Here is a 19,542-nt window from a genome sequence, read left to right on the forward strand (position 1 = left end):
ATATTATCATATATTCTAGTTTTACAACATTCAAAATATTTTGGAGGAGTCCCTTTGACTTGTTGTTGTAATTTAATTTATCAGCTCTTTGAAATTTCCACCAGATGTTGGGGCCAATTGGGCATTGACCATGAGTAGGCTGTTTTGCATTTGAGGAGCAATGGATAAAGGGCGCAATCACTGCGCTTTGCATTTCTTTCAAATTGTTTGCATTACTATGAATTGCAATACCGTAGTAATTTTGTAATTTATCAATAAAAACATCAATAATTCTGCATTGCCACACAATTTCCAAAAGTGGAGTTAGTTGAATTACTTCATTAAAAGTTCACTAAAATTATATTTAAAACTAAATTTGTGTTTATACAAATTTTTAACATGTTTTTTTGACCCTTTAAATTCCGGTTATTTAAATGTCCTTTTCCGGTTTACCGATCATTACGAAAATATTAATGTCTTGACTTTTAATTAAAGTAGCGACAAAAGTAAAACTGTTTTGGATAGCTGAAAGACTGATCTATTATTCAATAAAAGAATTTTTTTTAAATGCCATTTTTAGTGAAAATCGACATTTTCAACGTGTTCGAATATCTTAAAATAAATAAGATTTCTCCATAAAAGAATAAAATGAAACTTAAATATTTTTTATTTTATTTTAATCCTAAATTCTGTAGGAATCTCTATTTGCTTCATTATCATCGTTACCTTTTCTACCATTTTGACTTGCAAAATTTAATAATTTATAAACAAATTAATAGTTTACTACATATTTGACTCAATATATTAATCAGTAAAATTTTTTTTATTAATTTGAACTAAAATTATATATTAAAATCATTTTTCTCATTTCATTTACTCAGATTTGTACACCTTTTATTAAAACAACTCAAAATTTGTTTGAATTTTATGAAATTTTTATGTATAAAAGAATTACATTTTGCTATAGCAAATGACATTAAATATCATGATAAATTCAATGAAAAGACTCTAAAACAAAAAAACAAGGTACCTTTATTCATTCTATTACAAATCAGCGATGCATAATTTCAGCGTAATGGAATAATAATTCTGCATTGTTTGCTGTAATATATATCTTTTTCTTTTCTTGTTTTGAAAAACGCCATTTATTGAAAATATTTCGAAATGAATGCATCACACTTTGTATTCCAGTAGATGCACTTGGTCATTTTGTTTTACTATTAGGTATAACGTCTCGTTTCCTTGTCAGATGGTTGTTGGTACGAATACGAAAATAATGTCCTTTAGAAGAAATGATTTATTCCTTGGCTTCAGCGGGGAATGGACCAGCAAAGATGTTCTTCAGGAGTGCTAAAGATAAGAAACAATTATTATTTCCAAATCAATGCCTTCAAAATTTGAGTAGACACAATGATATAAATTACTATTGTAATATTAATTGAAATGTGGTCTTTTATTCGAGTGTTTAGATGGTAGAAACAAGCTATGCTCAAACATAGCTGCCTGTTCTAACTAACTATTATTACTAAATTTAGAATTTCACTATTATAATTTATTTGTTAAATATCATTTGAGTGAATAGCTCACACCCTTACTACATTTCTTAATGCTTAAAGAAATGGGAATTTTACCAAAATCATGAAACTTCTTAAAAAACGTTGATTTACTTATCCCCAAGTTGAAAAGTCATGATTATATGATTTTAATTCCGATTAAAATCATATAATTGTAATTTAATATCCAATTCTTAAATGAAAGGACGTGTTGTTATGTGATTACTGCAATCTTAATGGTTTACTAAACTTAATTAGAAAACTAAATACACTTTTTTTTTTCTAAATATTCTACTGGTTTAAGTTTTGGTAAACAAACGAGAAGATCTCACACTTAACACATCTTCTTTGTCAAATTATTAATACAAATATATCAATTTCTTTTTTTAACTGAATTGGTTTGAACCTAAAATACACTCTTTTCTGTAAATAACTGCTCAAAAGTTGGAAAACAGATTGGATTTTTATTTCCACGAATCATGTCTTATTACATCATGTTATCTTTATTATACATGTTTAATTACATTAAATAAAATATTTATAATTCCACATGTAATAAATTTTAAGTGTTTATTTACAAAAGAAAAGTTTACATGTGAAAAAGGAACTTTAAATAATAAAGAATTCAGAATGGCTTTAATTTAAGAAAACGAAGCGAAAACCATCCAGTCTTAATCAAAGGAACTTTAAAATAATAGGCCAGATATTGTGTCATTATTTACTCAAAATTTCTTTAAGAAATTGAAAAACAAAAAAAATTAAAAATTGTGAGAAATTGTTATCTATATCTTTTATTTTCTGTGTTTTTGTTGCCTTGTTTTCAAAGACTGTGTGGTGAAGCTTTATAAATCAGATAACAGCTACGTGACACGAGTAATTACTTTTGTTTTGTGGTCATGTTACTCGGCTACGAACCCAATCATTATAGTAATTCGTGGAAGATTATAAGTAGCTGTAATGTCAATTGATGCAATTTGTTTACAATTTTAAATGTATTCAGATTGCGATGCTGATCTTTTATACTGATAGATTTTTATTAAATATGTGGGGGGGGGGATCACAACCAATCTGATGATATTACAAATTGAAAATATTATAAATATTCAACATATTCATCTGCAGCTAACTTCTTTAATTGAAGGAATGAAAAGATTGAAAACAAGTCCCATTTTTTAGCTTATGGTAAAATTAAAATCATTTGATGAGGTGGTAAGGGACAACTAAATTCAATGTTGAATTACTCTTCCTTTTTTAATTGAAAAAATTAATTATCTTAAGAACTCATTTTATGAAATTTGCTCTATTACGCAATGCCTTTTAACGAAGTTATTTTTTCACAAGAAATCTTGACATGAAAGTATAAAAAGATAGCTTACTTACCCTTGAATTCAAATAATAAGTACTCACCATAAAAATCTTGTGCCAAATTTTAGGAAAATTTTCCAGTTTACAAAAATTATATTTATTAGTTATTCCTAAGAGTGAGGGTATATTGCTTTTTTTTAAAAAAATTTGTGTGAAAACTGTGGAAAGTTTACTCAAAAAGTTACAAAGCACATTTATACTTTCCTCGAAAGTAATCTTGCAGCAAGTGAATCTGTACAGCTCTCTGATTAATATCACATAGGAATATAAATCACTTTCTCTTTATAATTTTAGAAACAGGTGAAATAAATTTTAAAGTTGACAAGCTTCCATTTTCTATTAGAATGTTAACGCATGAACTAATCAGAGATTAGAATGCTTATATGAGAGTGGTTAAGTATTTACACAATTTTAAAACTAAATATTAAAATTGATTAAAAAAAGGAAATCTTTTTAATGATTAATAATTGCTTTTGAAAAGCTAATCTCTGAATTGTGAAAAACAAGCATGTATTTCCAACTGATAAAAAGGCTTTAAACGAGTTTTAAAAAAATATTTTTTGCTTAATTTAATAAATGTATTTCAGAACTACAATGTCTAAAATTTTGTACAGTCCCCATTCCTCTTAGTCCTATTTAATAAAATATTATTCGCCCACTACTATTAATATTTTAAAGAAAAGAAAATAAGAAAAAACAAAAATATCCAAACTTCTGTATTAAAATTGATTGAATTACGAAATTTTGAATACTGCAATTTTCAAATGGCCGCTTCCAGGAAAATCCACCAACCGACGTACTGTGCTTATATGATATAGGAATATTAATTAATTTAAAAGTGATTTAGATAAATACAATAAGCTTTATTTAGATAATAAGATATTTAAATGAGTGAAAAGTATCTTTATAAACAATAAAAGCTTTCAAGTGCTTTTTTTCTCCATTCAAAATGTATAACGCTGTGAACTTTGTAATAATAAATGAAATACCAAGTCGCTTGTAAGGTTTGCTTTGAAAGCTGGCTAATTTTTAAACTCTAATATGTTTTGTTTAAAAACATTTAAACCTTATCCAATATAAACCAATTTTTAATCCTCCATTAACTTTTTATATATATTATTTAAATGGTTTTTTAAAGTAATATGATCAAATTTATTATATGGCTGAAGCTACTTGGAAAAACCTGTATATTTTCAAATAATGTTTGACATTATTTTATTGACAAAACGTGAAATTAATGATAGATGCAAAATATGTATTATAGACACAAACAAAGGACGACGCACCATAAATATTATACAAATAATAATTTAATCTGAAAAATCAATATGCGATTCGATATTTCTTGAAGCGTTTCGTAAGCTGCCGGAACACATCACCAAGTAGAAAAGAGGTCATAAATAGAATTCACAGATGAACCTCTTACTGAACATTTAAGGAACAGATATTGTCTCTTGAGAATAAAGAGGATGGTAGGATGGTTATTGTCCTATTTTGAATGAAAGTTTCTATGAAAAATGAAGAGAGGTACATTGTAAGAGGACAGAAACAGGAATGGATATTGGAGAGGAGGTAGTAATCTTGGAGAAGATGGTTGTAATAGAGTTCTTGATTCTTCGCTCCAGGAAATACGATATTGTGACAGACGCTGTGGTTGGATGGTTAATTACTTGGATTCGGGGTGTGGTCCAGCCAGAATGGTCTTAACGAATGCTGAAAAGGTGTATAAGGCAGAAATAAAAGATTAGTATGAGGAATATATAGAAAATTTAGGTTAGTGTTGGCAACGGAGCAGCGAAGCGAAGCATCTTTTTTGCAGCTGTGTGAGTGTCCAAATGCGAAATAAAAGGCAAGAAAGCAAAATTTTCTACTCTGATTTTTTAAAAAAAATGTCTAAGAAGCAAAGCTGAAGCAAAAGTGAAATCTTGAGAAGCAATATAATAACAATCACTTGAGCAAAAGCAGCAACAGCTATGTCCCAAGAACCAAAAGCAAATATGTATATATAATATTTTATAAGTTCTGCAGCAGTGCGTATCTACTTCTAAAAAGCAACTAAATCTACTAAAACACAGAATAAAATCCAGAGATAACAAATGTTTTAATACGTTAAATATCACGTTGAATTTGCGACATTTTGTTCAAGAATTAATTAATAAAAGTATGGTTTCTTTTAAAATTTTATTGTTATTTGAATCTGTTTAATTTGTAATCATATACAATTTCGCCATACATGAAGTTATTAGAAGAATATTAAAATAATATTTTAAAATATATTGTCACACTAGGAAAAAAATTTGAAATCATTGATTTTTCATCAACGTGAAATTTAAGGTATTAAAAAATGGAATGATAAGCCATTAACAAGACGATACAAGAAGGAATGCATAAAATAAAGCCTATAAGCTCTGAGAGAGGCATTGCAATAAAAAGCTAAACAAAAAAACTTTTGCGGCATATGACTACATTAAATATTTTGTACACCAAACTATAAGCATATAGCGAAGCACTTTGCAAAGCAAAACAACGAAAAGATATTTAGCCTATGAAAACTAAAAAGCAAAACAATATGCCTTCACCAATCACATATGCTCACTACAAAGCACTTCTAACTAAAGCGACAGCGAAGCGTAGCGTCTATAAATCAATAAACAGCATAATTTTGATATACTACAGACAATGCATAAATAAGAAGAGTAGCACTAAATAGTTTCAAATCTATCTAATATAATCATAAATTGTAAATCATTTTTAAATTATTTTTCAATATTTTGAAGTATTTATTTAGATATAAATAATTTTTATTATATTTAATGTTAACATTTCAATAAATCTCATTAGTTTAAATTGAGAATGAAATTATTAATAAATTGAATGCTTTATCAGATTTGAGGATCAAGCCATTAGCTTAATATTAAAGGAATTAATAGACTGTAAATGACTCTAAAAAATGACTTACTTTCGTATTTAATGTAGCCATCTTCATCTTCAGGTGGGCAGCAGGAGGTGAAGATTTCATCAACTTCCTTGTCTACCAATTTCTCACCTATAGATAAGACATCGTATTAGAGAAGCCATAATATATTTTAAAACAATCACATAATGCATCATTTCATAGAAATAAGCCAGGAAAGAACGAAGCAAAGTATTCTTCTTTAAATATGTAAGTTCTACATTTATAATAAAAATTCAAAAGTTCATTTAAAGCAATATTTAAAAATCGTCAATCGTCTTATCAATAAATTGATAAAATTGCTCTTTATTGCACTTATACCGACTAATAAAATTAAAGTAAATAGTAAATAAATAAATATATTTTTGAGTAAACGTGGTATTTCGAAATACATTTTTTTGTTAATCTTACATGTTCATTCATGCAATATCAGATAAATTAAAAGAAGTATTTTGAAGAAGAAGTAAAAATTTATTTGAAAATTACCGTATCATTATTAATAGGTTATCAGTTTTAAATTTCTTTGTTATAATTAAATAGTCTAATTGATGCAATCTATCCTTTGTATTTAACACATGGAAGCTCGGTTGCCAATTTAACCAATTATTTAAATTTATCGTTTTAAAAAAATGCCTTATCCTTTGAACTCTTAGTTTAAAGTAAATGCTTGTAACAATTGATATTTAAAGTGAAATCATTTGATTTTTATGCAGCCCCCATTAAAAGTAAGCTTAGTTCAAAATAATCTCTTCGCAACAAGAAGAATTTATCTCAGAGTTCTTGAAACTCATTAAGTATCTTCAAGAGGCCATATGGCATACTACGAAGTTGAAGCATCCCAGTTGACAAAAAATTACGCTGTAAAAATTATTGCCTGCGAGTTCAATACTTGAGCGAAAGGTGGAACGCTTACAGAAAGCTCAGCTTATGAGTTTTTGGCAGGTTTTAAGAGTTTATTTATCATTTCGCCTTTTTGATTTTTCATAGAGAGGATGCATGTTGTTGGAATGATTAATTCAGAAAAACATTTTCCTTAGATTTATATTTCCGTTTATATGTATGGATATAAAACTATTAATGAATAAATTTATTAATCAAAAGAGATACTCTCTTATCTACCAAACATTTCTTTAGAAATTTTTTCACGACCTATTTAGCTTAAGTATTTACTTGAAGTTTCTGTTTTTCGTTTATTTGTCTACTGACAATTTATTTAGCTTTTGTAAAGTGGCCTAATATTATTGTTAATCGTTGATTCTGTTCTGATAAAAAATTGTTCTAGTTGGCATTTTTTGGTATTTACCTAGGGAAAGTAAAACGTGAGCCAATTCAGCTGCCATCATTGTGCCGTTCTCATTTTTGTCGTATACTTTTAGACCTTCAAGCAAATCTTCAATTTGACCGATATCTTTGGCTTTCTTGACGTCGCTGTAGATTGGCAGGAATTCTTCAAATGACAACATTTTTTCACCTATAAGAAACAATGAAATATCAAAAAAAAAATAATAATAAAATTAAAATATAAGAAATATAAAGAATATTTCCTTATGATAAACTATCCTGATGACAAACTATATTTTACATTTTTTTGTAAAAACATATAAGGTAATTTATAAACTAAGCCATATCAGAAATGAATGAATTTTCTAGTCATGTTCTTCTCTTTTTCTCATAACGATACCATTTAAATATGATTTAATAGGATACCATTAAATAGGAATAAATTATTAGAATTGCTTATATATTTAAATGGATATATTTAAATCAACTTTTATGAATTATTATTTCTCTTTTACAGCTGCATTTTACATTATACAAGATATATTGCTATAGATTAAATAAGTGAATAAAAAAATCACACATTTAATCGAAAAAAGACAATTATTCACCATCTAAAAATTAGATGCTGAATCTTTTACTCTAGTTTCTTTGTTGCTAATAATCGTAATTGTATCAAGTTGATTATATTTTATTTTATAGTTATTTAAATTCAATTTTCGATCACTTTTCCTATGAAAATTTGAAACAATTAAAGTAAAATTAATTGAAAACCAGGAACATTAAAAAATTATGATTTTTTTTCCTTTCTCAGATTTAATTTTAAAACAGATTTAACCCTTTGAAAATTTCTTTAATTCCTTGTAAATTATTTTTAATGTTTTAAAGTAATATTAAAAGAAATTCTAAGAAAGGATAGCATTAGGATGCTAAAAGTAGAAAATTATTTTTTCAATTGAAAATCTGGAAGAAAAGGATGGAACAAAGAGTTAGAAGTGAGAAGAAATGTTCTAATACCTCAGAATTTTAAATGCTTCCGCTATAAATTTTATACTTTGATAAGTATTTAATAGCTCTTTTTTATGATAAGCATCTATTTAATTTTCATCTCGTGTCGTTTACAATTATTTCATGCGTTAATGCTTTTTGTTTTAAGCCAATGAGTTTTGACAGAAAAAAACATTTTCTATTTTTCAGTACACTAACAAAATTATGTTTATAAAAACTTTTTACTTTTATTAATTTCTATCTTTCAGGTTTAATTTCAATATCAGTAACATTTCATTATGTGATCACTAAATTTTTTTCCCCCTCAAACAGATCATGTGGAATCAAAATCTACTTAAACTTTACCAAAAGTGTTGCAGTTAAATTCTGGAAATATTATAAAAGATGAATTTTCATTAAGAATACGAAACTATTCAAGAATATTTGAACGTTAGGACATCAGAAGATTAATGTGAAATTTTTTTGCAAAATTTCATTTTTATTAAACTGAAACAAGTTTAGATATATAAAAAGTATGTGAAATTAATATTGTAAATCTGCTGAAATGTGAAAGTTGACGAAATAATATTTCCAACTTACCTAATTTTGCGGTACCGCCATGCTTTTTCACGGTTTCTTCTGTGACACTCAAGTCCAGAGCACGGAGTAAAGAGCCCAAATAGTGGGCGTCAATCTTGCCTTCTCCGGTGGTGTCGTACACCTCAAAGCAAGCTCTGCACTCTGTTGAGAGAGAAAAAATCCAATATTTATATTAAGTCGAGAAAATATAGGAGAAAACACTACTGTTTTTTCATATAATTATAACTCGTTAATTCTATCTTCGGCAAAGAAAGCCCATATAAAGGCTTCGTCCCTACACTTCTTTATATCGGGGTGGATTATGTATAAGATTTCCAAACTTCTGAGTATAATAGGAGTTATTCTGAGAACAATGAAATTTCAAATTACTTGACAAGTTGTTTCCCAAAAAAAATTTTCACTCAGGCAAGAATGTCTAAAGTACCGAAAAATGACAATGATAGAATGTTGATCAATTTCTAAATCATATATAGTAGGACTACCCGATGTCGAACATTTATAAATTTGATATTAAAATATTGGATATATATATATCGAACATTTATATATATTGAACATTTTTTTTTAATTTTTGGATTTTCAATAAAAGAAAGTTGTATATCGAAACAAATTGTTACATACACATAGAAGATAATATTTCGCAAATAAAATTATATGCATCAATTGCAGACATAAAATCATAAATCATTTTGTTCATAAGGAAGAATAGAAATTTAATTAAGAAAAAAAAACGTTTCTAAAACCCTCTGATCTTACCGAAATAGAAATTCTCCGAAGACAGGAAGTCTTCCAGAGAAAACAATAAATACTTTCTGAGTCATGTTATTCTTAGCTACTGTTCTACAAATCCCTTGCCAAATGTGAATCAAAATTTTTATCTTAATTTAAAATTTTTATTATTTTCAATTTCCCAGACATTAATTTATGATTCCTTATTAGAAATATTAAAAAAATGATAACATTTCTTTTCCTCAAACTTCCAAATAGATGTTGCCATTCAAGGAAAATCATATTTTGTCGAAATATCGACAAAATATGACATTATGTGTCGACATTTTCTTTTTACATTTTTTGTCGACATTTTATTTCGACATATTTTGTCGACAAAATATGAAAGAGAAATTCAGCTTAATAAAAGGCTTAGAAAGCAGTATTTAATAGCAGTAAAGAAAAATTATATAATTTTGACAATTACCCTTTTGATAATTTAATTCTATTTAATCTGTTTTAACTCAAAAATGTCGACTTTGTACTGAAATTTTCTGTAAGCTGTATTCTTTTTTTTGCGAATCTGCAAATCTTAGAATTCAATACATAAAGATTTGCTTTTTTTTTGAAGAAGAACTTGAAGTCATTTTTAAATCGATGATTATAACGATCATCGAATGGTTGGCAGAACTAAGATAATTTTTTGAAATATTGATCCCAATTTATTAATTAATATTATAATTTGCGGCAAAAAAATCTATGCGCCCAAATATTCATATAAAGATTAAATTTAAGTGTTTATGATCTGTGATGGCTTTGCCTTAATGAAAATATTGAAAATAGCAATAGTAAATAAGTAGTAACGCAACTAATAGCAATGCATATATTTTTACGATGAAACAACTACTTCATTCTCGACAAGCATCTATTTTCTTATAATAGCATTTATTGTGGAGCATCTGAAATTACTTTTGTATGTTATACTCCGCTTTCTGCTTATCTTCTAAGTGATTAAATATTTTATCGATAACACGTTATTTGTGATTTATACAGTACAAATTCTGAACATCTCGGAAATATTCTACAATTGTTATATTTCGAGTACTGCTGTCAATTATTTGTTGGATATTAAACTGATATATGGCATTATAGGTTTTAAATTGTGTATTTTAGGATTTTGATAATGTCATAAATTTCTAATAAAGGGAATTGAATTTCCCAAAATTCTTAAGATATTCTGATTTATTTTTAAAATATAAAGTTCAAAAATGGACAAAAAACTCAGTTTTAGTAAGAAAGTTCAGTTGAATGAAAGCTCAGTTTATTAATATTAATTTAATATTTTAAATTAATATATATTTAAGCATTTCCTTTATTTAATACTTGAAATTAGTCATTTTTTTGTGTCATTTTTACTTCTGATAATTGCACGGATTTTGAAATTAAAAGTTCATAAAATTGTATAGATAAATGTGAATATAGTGGGGGAAAATGTTCACCCCTTCTTCAAATTTCTTTGAAAAATAAATTCAATAAAAAAAAAGGACCATCATATCATCATTTATAAAGAACAGAAGCTATATCTTTCGACACCTCCTCAGTGTTTAAGAGATTCATATTTAGAATGGAGGGCCCCGCTGCTCGAAATAGGTCATCGCAGGTTGAGAGGCATGCGCGCCATAACAGCTGCACCCCGATCTCAAACAAAAGATTTCTCTTTCAAGCACTCGGCACCCAACCGAAAAAGGCGAGACCGTCTGCAATCAGTTAGACGAGACTCCGGGGCTATCTTTAGACTCAGGGAAGGGAAAGAGCAAAACTGGATCCCTTGAGATGCAGGGAGGAACCATCGGATTTCTTTCTTTCTTTTTTTTTTTTTTTTTCCTCTCTACACTATGAAATAGGATATTCCAACCAAGAAAAGAAAACGTTATTTCAGTTAAGGCCATAATGGGCTTTTTCTTCAGTGTCAATCGACGTCTTTGCTTTTCATTTAAATACATGATTGCTTGTTAATGAAACGTTTAGTGCGATAGGTTAAAAATATAATATAACGGTCGAACTGTGTTTGAGTTTTATGCCGCTATTTACCAGTCAATACTGAAGAGGTTTCATTTGAATAAACAGTCAATTCATTTTAAGTAAATTTCAATTAGATGAACTTAAAATATTTGAAATAAGATAAAATATTATTTAACCGATGTTTTCAATATTATGTGATTAAGGTCCTATATATTCGACAAATGACATTAAAAATCAAGATAATTACTTATTATTTTTGATTAACGTATCTAATTACTTATTATTTTTGATTAACGTATCTAATTACTTATTATTTTTGATTAACGTATCTAATTACTTATTATTTTTGATTAACGTATCATTTTGGAACTCAATTACTATCTACTTGAGCTATTGAGGATACATTTTTTTAAATTTGTGTGATTAATTAATTAATTATATGTGAAGGAAGGGGTTTTGATAGATACCCTATTCTCTAAACTTCCGCCCCAATTCAGTGGAATGAAGTTTGATCATGAACAAAGGATAATAAGACGAAGATTTTCTGAGTGAGTTTAAGTTCTGAACCTTCGATATTTTAGAAAAGCCGCCTCACTACAACTAATAGACAAAATGTTTGTATGCATTCCAGTAATTTTATGAGATTATATTCAATATAAAATTATTTTAATTTAGAGATAAAAGGAAATGGGTTTTTGATTCAACATGTGCATTTTTTTACTGAAGATTTGTGATACTAACATTAAGAAATGTAAATAAATTTCAAGGAAATAACAATATAAGTTTTATTGCAGTAATTATTTCCATTATTTTTTATTCCCAAACCTTTTGCCTTTTTAAAATTTATTTATAACCTTTTTAAACAAAAATTTCCAATAAATTATTTTTTTAAAAGAAAATGAGGAATTCATTAAATAAGAAATACGATAGTTATCTTCTTCCCCTCTATGGCAAAATAAGAATTTAATTATATGATTGTCCCAAAACTCGCATATCATAAAGAAATTCCATCATTTTCATACATCATTTAACAATCGAATTTCTTTTGCTTATGAAATAATATATTTGCTCAGAAAATTTGGAACCTAATAACAGATATTTAAAAAAACATGCATTCATTTAATTTGATTACTTTTTGACATTTGAATAGTTAATTTCAGTTCGAAATATTAAAAATTGAAATAAAAGAGAGTAATGCAACGGTTTACATGAATTTAAATCTTTTATTTAAGTATGAAAAATAATAAACCAATAAAAGAATCTAAAAAATAGATACTTTTTAATTGAGAAGACATTTTAAATTAAGAAAAAGAAAATCAATAACTAATTTTTAAAATATGAACTCATTCATTTACTCGTGAACGAGTAAATTCGATTCGATTTATATTTTTATTCAAGATATTTAGATTTAAAAATGTCGACATTGGACAATTCATCCATACAATTTCGAAAATTAAGAAAGTCGACGATGAAGTTCCAACTGCTTAATCCTAAATAGCAACATTTATTGAAGAATCAAATAGAAGATTAATTTAGATTCAAGAAAGTCATAAGAGTTAGTGGAAACTGAACACCATCAATATGATATAGTTGAAATTATGAAATTTCAATTTCAAAGTAAAATGACCCAAATATACTGCACATATTTCGCAGAATGTCTTTATTGAAATTCAATAAATAGTAAATGTATTACTGAAAATGCATACATTGACTGATCAATAAACTTAATGAAAGAACACATTAGTTCCCAAGAATATTTTATAGGCAGTTTGCTTTTCAGAGAATAATTGCAATTACGTTGAAACGTTTAAATATTTTTTTAAAAATGATTTTAGCCTTTTGAAATAAAAAAGTTTGTGTAAATATGATCTTGATAAAAAAATTGCATTGGTGCGGCATACACAGAAAAAGGAAAGTAATGGAAACTGGATTAGATTTCAATAGTAATTCTGATTTAAATTCCAATAGTAATTCTTAGTAGTATTAAAATTACGAGAGATTCCTAGTTCGGGTATATTCTGTGGCAAAAGAAAAAGAAAGAAGAAGAAAGAAGCAGTATTGAAAAGGAGGTCATTTCAGAATAATCTTTAAAAGTTTCAGTAATGAAAATATCAGTTCAAGCCGAAATTATTCTGTAAGCTGTATTAACAATCAAACGATAATATACTGGAGACATAAACTACTTAAATAGCAAAGAATCGATAAATTTTCAAAGCGTTCAACATTTAGTGATTTTATGGTGTTCCCTTTAAATTATCTCATTAAGTTTCTAAATATACATTAAATAAGAAATAATTCATTATGACTTTCATGTCATATTACCAAATATTCTTTGATTAAATTGTTATCAATTTTTAGTTGAGTCTTTTAAAGCCTATTTCATTACAGATTGATGATGATATAATGCAGGGATGATCCTTCGCATTAAATAATGACATGATATTATTTCTTTTCGAGATAGAATAAGTAAAAGAAGATATATTTTATTTTGAAATTCAAAGGTTGGTTAAGGAACTTTTGTGAGTATAGAAAATTTCAATAATCTGATATTTTTGACTCATCTATCTGACTATTTCAAACTTTTCTTCAATATTTATTAAATATATTCCAAAGAAAACTGTTGTTTTCTAAAATCTATACTGTGTGAGGATACACAATCTAGAGAACTACTTTGTTCAGCGTTTTGATTATTTATTCTAAAAATAAAATAAGCAGAAAATCGACGTTTGCGCATGTTAAAATTTTCAAGTTAAATAAAATATAACAAAATAAAATGATTCTTACCCTCGACTTCGTAGCTTTTCAAGTCAGCCTGGAAGTGAAAGAAACTTTTATTAGTTACATCGCAGAAACTTCAATATCCTGCATTGGTAAAAATCTAATTATTCTAAGATTAAATTTTACTTTTTTAATTTCAAATTGCTATCGACTTAATCAAATTGCTAAAAGTTCAATAAATATTTAATGTTATGTTTGTGATATACAGATGTATGAGTCACATTATATGGGGATTCTTTTTTCCGATCAGTATTATTAATTCAATAGTACACAAGTTTAACTGATGTATCATGATTTTGATTTGAAAAATAATCTCATAATCATTAATGCATATTTCCTCCATTTTAGCGAATAAACATCCTGTTCTAATAGTAAATAATCTGATATAACATTATTTATTATGATCATGCCTTTAATAGAAGATTAGAAAAAATTAATACCTTTTTAAACATTTAAAAACACATTATTTATTAACTAAATAATAATGTACGATCTTCATAATAATGATTGCATTAGTATAGCAGAAACATCAGCTTGTGAAAAATTTTTAGCATGTGGTTTTTCGAAGAACGATGCAAATTTGATATGAAGATATTTTTACTTTAGAATTTAATGCGTTTTGGGAAAATTACATCATTTTTTCACATACAGTTTTAATATTATTAAAAACATGTTTTCTCTTTCATAATCAGTATTACTCGTTTCTTGAAGTCGCGTTAAAGAATAGCAAAATCAGAGCTAACATGTTTTAGACCATGGGAATCTAACTCAAATGTCGAAATGGACTCAAATGACAAATAAATAAAATCTAAGTTCATGTGAGCACATACAAAAAACAAAATTTATAGAAACGTAGTTTTATTTCGAAAACACAGCATAAAATAAGACAAAAGTAAAATCAAATGTTTTCTTCTTGGTATTTGACACCCCTGCTCTTCTATCGTCTTTCCTACTTCGGAGGATATCTTGCTTATAGTAATTTACTTTCAAAACTAACCAAAGGTGAATGTCAGTAATCTTTAATCTAGCAGGAGACGAATGTCATTCATAAACGAAAATAATTACTCGCACTGTTTTGTACTTTCAAGCATGAAAAAAATTTCTTTACAAAAATTCGAAATTTTCAAACTTTATTGACAAATGTTTGTAAAATCCTAGGATTCCGGCTTCACTGAATTATTTTTTCAAATTTGAACGGTAGTAAATTTTATGTACTCTTTTGCACAATGATTAAAAATTTTTCAAACAAGAAATCAAATTTCACAATGAAGGCTTTCAGTTTTAAGAACCAGCATTGATATTTAAATCTTTGTCAATGGTTTCAAAATAATAACATATGGTTTAAATTTAAACAAAATATAGATGTAATAACGAAGCTTAATGCAAGATTTAAATCACTTAAAATTTTCAATATCTAACAGAACAATATAAAACTAACTAAACAATATAAAATCTAATTTCATTTCATTAGCAATGCAATCAATTTAAGAACATATTCAGGCAATTAAACTCTTGTAAAAGTATTAATTAAAAAGTATTCCATCACCTACCATTGCGATTTATTGAGGGTACTTCACCGGTGCACAGAAACCAACACAACCGTGATGTTAACCACAGAAGTCGGATCAGGAGTGCAGCGAGTTAATACTCTTTTCGCTTTTACGATTTCCTTTGGCAGGGGGCGCTCCTGTCAGTCGTCCGAAATAGGAACCGAATACTTCTGACGAATTAGCGGACAGCAAATCATTTGAGACAAAAGAAGGAAGCATCGGAGGTCTTCAGCATCCCCTTTCTGATTTTTTTTTTCTTCTTTGGGGATATATTTAGATGCCTCTCCGTGGCATACAAATCTAGAATTTTTCAAGCGTAAAAGTTTTTAGACTCAGCAAAACAAAGAAACGTTTGTTCGAGAACAATGAATGAGATACTACAATCAAATAGTAAAATTAAGCCCATTTTAAATGATGATAAATACATATTTAATTCTTTTAAATAAAAGGTAAATAATTGATGTTAAAATGCCAAATTAAAAATGAGATATTTACACCTAATTTGATTTTCAAATATACTCGATTCATGAATATCAAGACTTCTATATCAACTAATAACTTTTAATTTAGAATACTTTTCAATAAAAACCTTGATGACTACACTGTACAATAAATGTGTTGTTCATATAAAATAATAAATTGCATTAAATCATACAAAATCTTCTTTGATTTGGAGAAATAATTAAATAAAATATTTTGGTGTGAAAGAAAGAAAAACGATTTATTTTAGAGACACTGATCTGCAAGAAGAATAAAGATAGAAAAGCACATAAAAAATTCATTGAACGTTTTTAGTTAGAAAGAAGAAGATCAATTTCATATAAATTAATCTAAGAACTTTTTAATCAAACAAACAAATGTTTAGTATTCTTCATGGCTAATTTTCAACAAGTATTTTGCAAACTAAGCTACCATAAAACAAAATCTTAATTTTCCACCATTATATTTTAGAATTCTTGAAGTCTCTTTTAAATAAATTCAGTAAAACTAAAAAATGTTAAATAAATATAAAGAAAAAAAAATTCTAAACGAATTGATATTTTGTGACACGACTTTTTTTTCCTTTCAAGTTTAATTTTTATCACTTTTTTTAATCGAACCTTTATAACACCATTTGAAATTGTAAAATATATCTTTTAGAATAGATTTTTTTCTTTTCTTGGATTCCGGCAGATAAAATAAAAGTACGTATAGGCATTTTATTAAGATCCTGATGTTTTTTTCGGAAAAGTCATCATTAAAGGCATCAATGCAAATACTGATCTGAAAATTTATCAGTTATTCCCCTTTTTTCATAGCATGTTTTAAATGCAAATACATAATTTTCTCTGAAACTTAAAAAATAAAATAAAAAATATTTTTCCAAATTTTCACTCATTTTAAATTTATTTCTTATCTAAATAAGTTACGTTAACATTTTATTAGCTTATTTTATAGAACATTAAAACCTCTATAACTTTTTAGTTTGCACTTTTTCTGTAAAAGTTAATAACTTTTTATTTAAATGCGAAAATTCAGTATTAAAGCTCCCATCCTTATTTGGTAACATCTCTGGCTACAAACTTCGAGATCAGTTTTGAATAGCCAACTCAATAAACTAAGATCATAAAATTACTATCACGAAAAAGTGCAATTCTATTGGGCTAAAATGTAGACATGTAAAACTGAAATTGGTGTCTGTTTGATGGATGGAAAAGAAAAGTGAAATGTCAAGTGCCAGCAGAGTGCAAATTTGAAATTTTTCATAACACAACAGAATAGCTATTAAAAGGAATTAGAAAAAAGTTTTCGCTTTAATTACTTAAGAAAGAGTTGTTTGTAGTCTGCTCTTGGAAGATTTCTTAATTTCCTAAAGAAACGTTTCTAATGTTAAAAGTTTCTTAATTTCAAAAGTTTTTTATTGCTAGAAGTCTCCAAGAATGCAATAATTATATAATGTAACTGTACGTCATGTATAATTTTTGTGTATCAATGCAATTCTTCTCGATAGAATAGAAAGAGGAGAATGCTATTTTGAAAATTTTCGACCATATTCTTCTTTTCATATTATCGATTTAGATGTTTTAGATAAATTAATTAGCTACAAATTCATCAATGAATTTTCATAAAGATATCAAAGTTATTTGAGGATATTTTATTTTTGAAGCTATTTTGGTATTGCATATTATTAACTATTACAAAATATTAACTATTAATTATGAAGAACGTTTTATGTATTTCTCCTCTCTCATAACTGAAGCCCTATTTTTTTTACACAGAATTGGGCAATTTTTACTAACTACATGTAAACATTGTCTTATTCGTGATATTGATAGTCAAGTGATATAGATGGGGGCAGATAATCCTACAATTCGGTTTCACATTATGCTGTAATAAAATGCCATTAAAAATATTTTATTTAAAAAACATCAACAAAAGGCATTTTTGAAAGAAAAAATTAAACTGCAATGTTTCAGGACAAAAATAAAAAGTTTATGTTTGTTGGCTTTCTACAAGACAGACAATTGGACCTAAAGATTCCTAATTTGTCAAAAATATATTTTGGTAGATGGATATGCACACTTAGGAGTAATTAAAAATTTAAATTAGAGTTTTAATTTATTAGAAATTAAGCAACATTTTAGTATTTTTTTTTCCGTTACCACTCATAAATTCGCAAATATTATCACATATAATTGTTTTTTACACCATCTTAAAATTAATATATATATATATATATATATATATGCGCTTCAAATTACCTGAATTTAACTATAGTCAAACTTTTTTTTGTTTGCTTTTAATAAATTCTCAAAAAATTGTATATAAATAATCAAAAACGATACTTTTCATTGTTTCAATGAAAATGAAACCTTTTTCATTATTCAAGCAGATATTTAATTATGGATTTCTTTGGGTTTTTTTATTTAGGCGAATTAAATTATAATCTCAAAAATTTTTCTTTTCTTTTTTATCTCATCATTTTTTTTTTTTTAAATTTGTACACGAAATCACCCAAAATATTTTTTTGAGAAATAAATTCTTTTGATTGTCATGTTTTAATTTAGCTTACATCAAATGGACATGAAAAGAACGTAAAATATGATGTTTATTTAAACATTATAATGTCTGCATTAGGCATGTTTGCGTATTCAAAGAACAGGACATGTGCATGCTGTGATAATAATACATTTTAATTGAATGTCACAATTTGAAGATTTAAATTGCTAAAACAAAATTTTCGGTAAAAAGTTCAACTAAGCTGGTTTAATTGAAATTAAATAATAGCATCAACAATTAATTATTCTGATTGCATCGTTATTTTTCTGTTAAAATGGTAGAATAATTTTGAGGAATAACATATCTTTTTCTGCTCATGCCAAAGAAAATTCTGTGAGATTGTAATTCCTTTCGCTCTTTAGCACCTGCCATCAAACTACATGATATGTCACAAATTTTAATTATTTTGGCACAGAATATAGCTATTTCCTAGTAAATTCTTTCGTTTTTCTTCTTCTTTTAACTTCATTCTTAAAACCGTAAATCCTCGTGACGGATGAAAACAGCCAAGTTACGTCAGATTTTAGGATTTTATTATTTAATTTTTTGGGAAACTAGCAGCTGAACGATGACACAAATTTCTTCCTGCAAATTAAGAAGGATATTTTAATTTTTCTTTTTGATGGATCATAGTAAATCAAAGGAGCAAGAAGTACACACATTGGTGAATAATTTTCTGCGTCTTCCTGTAGGTGTTGTTGTTCTGTTAAGTATCTTTATCTCTTTCTTA

General features: G+C 26.9%; 1 protein-coding gene across 2 annotated transcripts; it reads right to left on the bottom strand.

Annotated features, from left to right (window-relative positions):
* Nucleotides 1-991: 991 nt before the first annotated feature.
* On the bottom strand, nt 992-15,922 carry LOC129960135 (myosin light chain alkali-like). Of its 2 annotated transcripts, none has more exons than XM_056073297.1 (6): nt 15,774-15,922; nt 14,230-14,257; nt 8,716-8,856; nt 7,154-7,321; nt 5,857-5,943; nt 992-1,329 (listed from the first exon to the last, which is right to left on the bottom strand). In XM_056073297.1, the coding sequence occupies exons 1-6, from the start codon at nt 15,774-15,776 to the stop codon at nt 1,277-1,279; spliced, it is 480 nt and encodes a 159-aa protein (XP_055929272.1). In that variant the 5' UTR covers nt 15,777-15,922; the 3' UTR covers nt 992-1,276. The 2 variants fall into 2 exon arrangements, with proteins under 2 accessions (XP_055929272.1, XP_055929283.1); XM_056073308.1 differs by lacking the exon at nt 992-1,329 and adding an exon at nt 4,188-4,610.
* Between the last annotated feature and the right edge of the window lie 3,620 nt (nt 15,923-19,542).

Source organism: Argiope bruennichi, chromosome 2 (assembly GCF_947563725.1).
Source record: "Argiope bruennichi chromosome 2, qqArgBrue1.1, whole genome shotgun sequence".
In the NCBI taxonomy this organism is placed as follows: Eukaryota; Metazoa; Arthropoda; class Arachnida; order Araneae; family Araneidae; genus Argiope; species Argiope bruennichi.